Source organism: Pocillopora verrucosa, chromosome 4, assembly GCF_036669915.1.
Source record: "Pocillopora verrucosa isolate sample1 chromosome 4, ASM3666991v2, whole genome shotgun sequence".
NCBI lineage: Eukaryota > Metazoa > Cnidaria > Anthozoa > Scleractinia > Pocilloporidae > Pocillopora > Pocillopora verrucosa.
In genome coordinates, this window is record NC_089315.1 from 10,880,417 (window position 1) to 10,889,534 (window position 9,118).

At 38.4% G+C, this 9,118-nt stretch overlaps 1 protein-coding gene across 1 annotated transcript; it reads left to right on the plus strand.

The window, feature by feature from the left end:
* The first annotated feature begins 1,198 nt into the window (after positions 1 to 1,198).
* On the plus strand, positions 1,199 to 8,120 carry LOC131784966 (TNF receptor-associated factor 2-like). The gene is made up of 8 exons (XM_059101809.2): positions 1,199 to 1,307; positions 2,583 to 2,741; positions 3,585 to 3,642; positions 4,494 to 4,598; positions 5,117 to 5,281; positions 5,840 to 5,917; positions 6,209 to 6,298; positions 6,673 to 8,120. The coding sequence occupies exons 2-8, from the start codon at positions 2,599 to 2,601 to the stop codon at positions 7,696 to 7,698; spliced, it is 1,665 nt and encodes a 554-aa protein (XP_058957792.2). The 5' UTR covers positions 1,199 to 1,307; positions 2,583 to 2,598; the 3' UTR covers positions 7,699 to 8,120.
* The last annotated feature ends 998 nt before the right edge of the window (positions 8,121 to 9,118 follow it).

Here is a 9,118-nt window from a genome sequence, read left to right on the forward strand (position 1 = left end):
AGTAAAAAAACGTTCGCCGCTACCTTCACCAGTTTGCCCCCAAATATTTTAATTCGTTTCGTTACCGTTAAGAGGATATTCCTTTTCTGTCGAAATCAACCTTTTTTTTAACTTTCGAGTCGATCAACAAAGAACTGTTGAAAGATTTTAGTGTGAATTCGTAAGGGTGGGGCCAAATTTGATTTACTACAGGTGGCGACTGAACAGAATAAAGGGGGCGGAATAGCTCCAGGTACCGGGAAAAAAGCACCACACTCAAAAAGATTGATGACAAATGTTTCGATATCTCGCGTGATGCCATGTTGGAATGTAGGAAGTTATTGAGTACGGCCTTCGTTAACCTATCGAGCGATAACAAAATTGGCTCTTTGATTTCTTAAGGGAATAGTTTGTATATAAAGCTGCAACCATTAAATGTCATACGATTTAGAATTGACGCATCAAATCCACACGTAGTCATAGTTGTAATTTCAAATCAGGCTAAGAGGAAAGCTTTGGAAATCAATCTAAGTGGAACATAAAGTTTTAATTTACCTTTGTAGATCGACAATTTTTTTTTACAAAAGCTGTAGAAATGAGTGACAACTTGGCTTGTTCTTTATGGGCAAATTTAAACACTATAGTGGTGACAAATAAAATCGTTAAAACCATAGCTATACTCTGTCATAATTGCATTCTGAACGCAGTACCATAGTTTCTTTAGAAACTTACCCCCTTTATTTATTGCATAGTCGACTGTATTATTAATTCACAGCAAAAGCTACCTGACGCAACCTTGTATCAACCAAGCAAAAGGTCAGGGCAATAGACAGAATGGTCATTTTAGCACGAAGAAGATATCATTTTGACGGCTTTGATGAGGTATAAAGGCTGATAACTTGAAACCGTACACCAGACTCTCTGAAAAGACCTGATCTGCGAATCTACAATAGTCATCAGGGAAAAGGCATCCATGCCCTTTGTGCCACAAGAGATTTCAGAGCAACAAGTGCAGATCAAAAAGAAGAGTTCAAAAGCAAGTTTTGTGTAGTACCTAGAACAGGGTCTAATAAACGGGAATTGTTTTTTTTCGCACTAGGAGCAAAGGTTGAGCTGCAAACAGGAAGTGCTAGATCTAAATAAGAAAGATGATTAGCCATCTGAAAAATCGCCTATTAACTAGGGAATCTCCCTTGTTCCATTAAATAATATAGGTAGAATGTGTCTTACTATGAGTCAGAAGCATTCACCCGTTAGTGTATGCTACAAACAGATCTGAAGACCAAACGAATTCGATCCTGATTGGAAGAAAAAGTTGCAACAATTAGGTACGTTTTTATGCAAGTATTCTATTTTCAAGTTAAATTAAAAAAATTTTCACATTCGTTCCCATGCTCGATGGATCGCGACGAATTTGTAAGGAGTACATTTCTGGTGTCCTCTATATATTTTACCTTAAGCAGCCTTTTGAAAGTAAATCAATGAAGTTCTCTTTAATTCGATGGTAAGGGAATTAATCCCTTGTCTCATTTAACAACCTTATAGACTCAGCCAAAATGTCAGGCGTGAAACAAGCATGTTTGATTGAGCCTTCTAGGTTTTTAGCTCATGTCCCATAAGCGGTGCATACTTCGTTTCGCACTGAGTTATTTTTTAATGGTAGTTTGAACTCTGGCTATATTGACTCTTCCGAAAAAGCAAACTTTAACTTAAGTGCGAATGCCACACATAACTTCCTTAGCAGGGAGCTGTAGAACTAATTGTAAGCCCCGAAAGACATTCGGAAGCAAAGTGATCTCAACCATAGTGTTTAGTTACGCTAATAATGACAAGTTTCATGCGCTTGACTTAAGCCTTTTTAACCAACTGCTGGTACTCAAAATGGACCAAAACAAGTTGTAATTATTTCGGGTACAAGTCGTGTTTCGCTTACTCAGTTTTGTGAAAGATTTTATAAAAATCTATTCAGAATTATGGACGACGGTACAGACCGAAAGCGAAAAAGAACAAAAATCTCTTCTTAAATTAAAGTGTTGTTTCAGGGAAAATTCCCTAAACATATGCAATTCATTATTTTTCTATTTCAGTTACATTATTTACTTCCTGTGTTAGGTTTCATGGGCATCCAGATTTAGCTGTCGATATTTTTCAATTCTATGAGGCTGCATCAAGTAGGTCGCAATATAGTTCGTCTTTACAACTGCGGACGTTCTAAACATTGTCTTTATAAGCGGTAGTGTAAGTGACAGTTCTTCTCGAGCAACGTAGTACATTGTTATCAAAACTAATGAATTTTGATGTAACTCGCAGCGACCTGTTTTCTATTGCAAAACGCATCAAAAGGTTCTTCGCAGCGACTTCGCTTAAAATGCCGTCCCCTCCTCCACTGTTTGATTAGTTTTCTTTTCTCTTACAACCAATGTTAAACGATTATGTAAACAACAACTTTCAGGATTGCGACGGAGCAAACTATTTGAAAGATTCGAAAGACTGGTACTGATTATAATATCGATAGTGAAAATAAATTCGTATAAGCTGCGAATGCAAGGAAATTTTAACGAGTTATATAACAATTATTTGAAGATTTGCGGATTCTGTTTCAGTTAACGAGGAACAGTAATGGGTTATAGACTCGCCGAAACTGACCGAGACAAGACTGATCCAAAACATTTGTGTACCAAGTGCAATGATCTGTTACAAGAACCGAAGCAGACGTCTTGCGGACATCGCTACTGTAGACGATGCATAGACTCAGTCCTGAGGTATTTTACATGCATATACTTGCATATAATTTTGCTTTAATTGTCTAAGTTACATAGATATGCTTCTTTCTTTTCACTTCTTATTCGAACCAAACGGTCACCGGTAAACATGATATATTAAGACTGGCTGATGTAAATGCGATCCGAAGGAAATGCTGTTAGAAATATTGCTTTGTAATTTCGCCTTGTGGTATTAAGAGTTATGCAGAGCGGTTAGGATATTGATAATAATCTATACACGGGTTATTAATGTATTATAAAGATGATTATAAAAAAAAAGCCTTCCTTTAAAGAAGGGATGGAGAACGTTCAGAGATAGTCTGGTGTACATAATGTATGTTCAAGCTTAAACGCCTCAGTAAAAAGACCTAAATAATAAACTTAATGACAACAACGATTAGTGAAACACGGCTGTTTGAGAAACACGCTTTGGTTAGTGTCTGTTGCTAAAATTTGGAAAGTGGCTCATTTACTGAAGCACTGACATAGACCTATATTTTGAAGCCTGAATTATTTTCTAATCCCTTTAAGAAAGGGCTGGCTCGAAACCAAAACTGTGGTTTGAAACTAAAACTTCTACCTTCATCTGAATTAATATTCATTGCCTGTCGAAATTTGCTTCATGTAAGTGAGTTCAGGGTAACCTTAGAAAAATGGAGTCTCCAAGCACCTAAACTGACAATATCTCACTGAGAAAATATAAATTGAGTGCGTTAAAGTGTGACTCATAACTCAACTACAAATAAATAAACAATGACTCCATACCCTCGTTTACCACCGAATAAAGGGAGGTTTAAGGTCATTTCTTATGTTAAACACTGTGTTACCGTTTCTTGATTGCAGTAAGGAAAATTCGGAGAGGAAGTGTGTTGAGGATGGTACCTTGCTAAGGGAAGAAGAGGTAAGAGTTAATTATCAGTTTAAAGTCACGATAAAGATCAGAAACCGGTCTGTAAGGGTAAAGACTACCAACCGTAAATTTCCGAGAATCATGAAACTCGGCCCCAGGACTTATACTCACTAAAGGTGTTCGAAACGAGGCTTGTATTTTGAAGGCATTTACTGGTAGAAAGAGGGTTTGTCTGGCAATTATTTGATTAATAAAAAATAACACTGTGACTTTAGCTTCAAGCTCAAGCATGCGCGGAACACAAAGAAAGATTGGTACCTGATACATGCAGTCAAGTCTTAGAATGTGTCCTTAACTTCCAACAAGATATTCTTTGTTTTTGCATGTCTCTCCCGATAGTTTATGTACGGAGTGGTTTTATAAAGGAGACTCTATTCATTTAACCTTTGAATTGGAAGTTCCTAATCAGAGGGGTTCGTACATGAATCCGGAATTTTAGTTTATCATAGACTGGTACACAATATTGGGTAACGATGCGATACCAAATATCCCAAAATGTTGCGAAAAGTTCCATTAAAGTGGAAGTTGCAATGTTGTGTGTTGGGTGTTGGTGTTTACCTCTTACATTTGGATAGTGATTCGAGTTAATTGCAGGGTTTCCGCCAGAAAATTTAGGTCTGGGTACTTGCACTTTGCCAATTTACTTTATGTCAAAGGATTTACTCTACCATCGTTGTTTACCAGACCTTTGAAAACTCTCTGATTCGCGGGTGGGAAGAAGTAGAAGTGGGAAGACAGATAGATTTAACATGATTAACAGATTTATTAATAGGTTTAATGAAAGGTGCTTGCCGATGTATGGATGCTACAGCCATTCAATTATCTATGTCAATGTAATACAGGTCTTCCCTGATAAATTTGTGGAGCGCGAGATCCTCCAACTAGAGCTTCATTGTCCCCGATTCGAGAAAGGTTGCCTGTGGATCGGCCAGCTAAAGCACCGTCAGGTATTATTAAACTTAGTGATGCTTTGATTTTACAGTTCCGGTTCCGGTTCCGGTTCCGGTTCCGGTTCTGCTCAAAACACTTTCAACCAAGAATTAAACCAGTTGATGGAAAGAAATGAAAAAATGAAATATTTTATGATGGTGATCAATCAAACAGCTTAAGCCTATCTCTTCGTTTTAGCTTACTCAAGCATTCTATCTATGAGTAAAAGTGAAAATTCTGGACGCGCGAAAGGGGAGGGGGTGGGAGGAATGGTAGTTTGAAGAGATTTGTCACTTATTCCCGCTACCCATGATAAGTTTTGCTCGCCTGCTTTCTTGCTCATCTCTCTTGAATGAGAGCCTTGAACGAGCCACTCTCTTGTCCTTACATCAGCCGCTAACAAAGAGGTCTAGTCTACGCAACGTTCAGTCAAAGGCATAAAAGGACCAAAGACTTTTATTGCACAGTCTACATGTTTGCATTGACTGACTTGCGTTTACATCTAGATACAAACCAATTCGTTATTTTTTCCTAGGATCATGACCACACTTGTGGGTTTGTTGAAATTCCATGCTTACACTCCAACTGTGGAACTATGGTTCAAAGATCAGACCTCGCTAGTCATCTTAAAAACGATTGCAGCTACAGGGAGGAGCTGTGCACCTATTGTGGAAAACGCATCTTGGTCATTGATATGACGGTAAATATCATGCAAATTATATTATTCCAATAATGTTGGGAGTTGAGGTTTGGATAGTAATTTGACCTAGAAAAATAACGCAACTTTTTAAGAAGTTTCATAAGAGAAACCCAGGTAATATTTGGGAATTATTTAATGACATCAACTGAGGTGATAACATAAATTGGCCCCCCGTATAGAGTTTCAAAGCTGACACCCAATTTATGTTATCAACTCAGTTGATAATACTTAATTATCTTGTTATACTCCCCCTCCAACGAAGCACCACAGTTTCTTTAGAAACTTACCCCCTACATTCATTTGCCAGATTATATTTGGTTACATTTGAATCTAATGCACATTGTTTAATTTCTATTGTGAATAACATGATGAAAACAAGGTGGAGTAATGATAATTACGTCAACCCGTAAAGGTAGCCTACAGCTCCTACAGTCTGTCTCTGGATTCACACCTCGTTAATGATCAAATCAAATGCGATGTTTCCCTAAATACAATCACACGCATATCTAAAGAAAAGACGATTTAACTTTATTATTGCTTTCTTATCTTTATTCCCAGGACCATCATCAAACTGACTGTCCAAGTTATCCTCAGAGTTGCCCTGAATGTGGAAAGGAAGATATTCCTCGCTGTCAGGTATATACGGGTAAAAGGGTTTTCCAAGTCAATATTGAGCCAAATAGTTATAGAGAGCAATTAAGGATTGCAAACATTTGTGCCATGTGTCAAGCTGTTTGCTTGTTTCCTTTTAATTTCTCATCTACTCGTCATATTTTCCTTCGTTCTTACATGTATTATTCACTGCGGTTAATTTTGTTCTTGTTTCTCTCTTAAACAAGAAATCTTGTCCTCACGGGCAAGTTTTGATCTGTATTTTTCAATCACTTTGTGATTTTAATTAGCTATGTCGCTTCGCATGTTGTGCAGGTCTCTGTCCACTTGGACTCAGTAGTTGGGGACTGTCAAGAAATGAAAACAATGTGTCCATTTGCAGCGATGGGCTGCAAGGAAACAAAGGTAACAAAGAGCCTGCTCATTGCCTCTATATTAATCAAATCTAATGCCTCTTGTAAGGTGGAGCAGCAATCTCACAAATGAGGCCAGTGGTACATTCTGCATGGCAGTACAGTCGTAGTTATCTCGGTTTCAGTGACATGAGCGACAAGGAGTTTTTATTTTCCCTTTGGATGGGTTAACAATGCATCCCCGGGTTCTGTCAGTGAGAATTATGACTTGTACACGAATACGTAACACTGAACGACACATTTTTTGCTTTTTATGGTGAAAATATTCTGACTGCATTTCGTAGAAATCTTGGAGGAAAAACATGCCACAACGAATTAAGTCAGGCTTATATATACACTCTTTTTGTTTGTTTGTTTTTCATTCAGCCTATGCGTTTTAATGAAAGAAAGGATCACCTCAAAGAATACACACCAGAACACATGACTTATTTGCTGCAGCACTTTGCAAAACTGTCATCTCTTGTTAGCAGAACTTTGAATTCTGCATCTTCAAGCAACATCAATGACTTAATTGTTCCCATTGAAAAACAACTGGACCACTCGATTAAGCAGATAGGGGCAGCATTAGTAGAGACTGATGCACTTAAATCAAGAGGTGACCAACAAGAATCTCGCATCAAAAACCTGGAGAAAGCTGTGGATCAATTCAGACTGCTTGGTGACTCAAGCGATTATAATGAGCAGCTCGAACTTTCCACAAAAGTGAGCGACCAAGCAGCCAAAATTGCTGACCTGGAGGTGTTTATGATTGAAGGAAACAAAAATGACGAAGATCTTGGGCGACAGATCAACGGGTTGAAGAGAGAAAATGAGAATTTCAAAGAAGTGGTTTCAAAGATACAGCGACGTCTCGAATCCATAGAGCACACCCTGGGCCTGCATAATGTGCTTCTGGCTGATTTGGAGGAACAAGTCAAACAGAAGGAGGTCTTTAGTCACAATGGCATCTTGCTTTGGAAAATCTCCGACTTCGCTAGAAAAAGGCAAGATGCACTCAGCGGCAGACAAGTGTCTCTCTACAGTCCACCTTTTTACTCTAGTAGCTATGGATACAAGATGTGTGTGCGCCTTTATCTAAACGGGGATGGTATGGGCAAAGGAACATACATCTCGTTGTTCTTTGTGGTTATGCGCGGTCCGTATGATGCACTTCTCCGCTGGCCTTTCAGACAGAAGGTCACTTTCATGTTGTTGGATCAGGATAACGTTGAACATGTTATCGACGCCTTCAGACCAGACCCAAGCAGCGATTCCTTCCAACGACCAAGGAGAGAAATGAACATCGCCAGTGGTTGTCCAACTTTTTGCCATCTATCGGAGTTAAACAACCACGCTTACGTGCGAGATGATACCATGTTCCTTAAGGTCATGATTGACACTACAGACATTTGAATTATGATTAATGGCATCTGCAGAGCCTTTAAACCTTAGCTATTCTTAATTAAATTTACAAGACAGAACTTCGGATATTCTAAAAAGTAGAAGACTATTTTCCAAACGTCGATTCGCAGTGGACAAATCTAGAATCGATTAAACAGTGTGACAAAAATAATAAATAATAATAGAAAAAAGAAAAAATCAGAAGGAAGCAATATATTTAAGTGGGTGAACACATTGCTTACTCTTAGTTAACAGCGGTCACAAATACCACGTTTTCCTCTTGTCACACATCCCAGCAGGTCACTTAAACACATAATTCTCACTGTCGGCTGGAAGACTCATTGTGCGGTTAACTTTAGACAAGTTGTAAGTTGCAAACGTTGTTGGTTCAAAACTGCTCAAGCTCTTCTAGATTAATCATTTTTAGTTAATATTATGACACACCAAATAAATTTTAGTGTATAAGGGAAGGTGCGTTTTTTCTTGGGGGGGGGGGGGGGGGAAGAAGGGAGGGTGGAGAATTTTGGTATTTTTTTCGGAAAAAGTGTCGGCCCTCCCTTACGTTTAATTCAAAAGCCACCTGAGGCCTTACCTTTAAGTGACTGACAAAAGTGCGACCCTCCCCTCACTACTACAAGGTAGGTTCCATGCCGTAGAAACCTCAGAACGTTTCGCTTGTGAACGCAAAAAGTTTGAATACAAATACATCTCGATATTGAAGGTGTGCGAGCTGAAACAAGAAAATGCGAAAAATTAGTGTGGGATATTTGTGTTTTATAGCTGAAGTTTGAGTAAAGAAGTATAAACTTTGAGACTTTGTAAGTCCTTCTCCAGCTACACTAACTCCACGACCCTATCCCGATTAAAAAAAACTTTCCGCTGCAAACTTGATGACTATCAGCTTCGAGCTTAAATAAAACAGATGTTTCAAGAAGGGAAGCTCAAAGCAAGGGATAAAAAAGCAGTCAAAGAGTTTTCTGAAAAATACATTGTTTCTGAAAAGCTTGTTGCATATTGTACTGAACATCTAACAGACATTGAAATGAGAAAAGATAAGCGGCGAATAGGTAATGACAGGAAGCGTGCAGAAAGAAAGCAACAAGAAAACAATGACATTGACCGGGAAGATATCTATCACAGAAACCAGTTGTCACCCCTTATTAGAGTAGGTTGACTTGAACTTTATGTTAATCACCACCATACTGCATTTAAAGGAAAGGAAGACGGAAAAAGGTTTCGAAGGCAGATACTGGCAGTGAGATTTTGACTTTTATCGTGCAGGACAGTCAGAACAAAATTCAGCCAGCCTCTGACTCAAATTAGTCACCTTTGAGCCACACTCAAACATTTCTATAAAGAGAAACCGCACTACATATAGGTACAAAGCTAGTTGAACAGGGTTATTTACAAGTTCAATGTTTAAATAAATATG

Coding starts and splice junctions, on each gene's coding strand:
- LOC131784966 (XM_059101809.2), top strand. CDS start 2,599: ATGGGTTATAGACTCGCCGAAACTGACCGAGACAAGACTGATCCAAAA. Junction 3,643..4,493: donor CCTTGCTAAGGGAAGAAGAG/GTAAGAGTTAAT, acceptor AATGTAATACAG/GTCTTCCCTGATAAATTTGT. Junction 6,299..6,672: donor TGGGCTGCAAGGAAACAAAG/GTAACAAAGAGC, acceptor TTTTTCATTCAG/CCTATGCGTTTTAATGAAAG.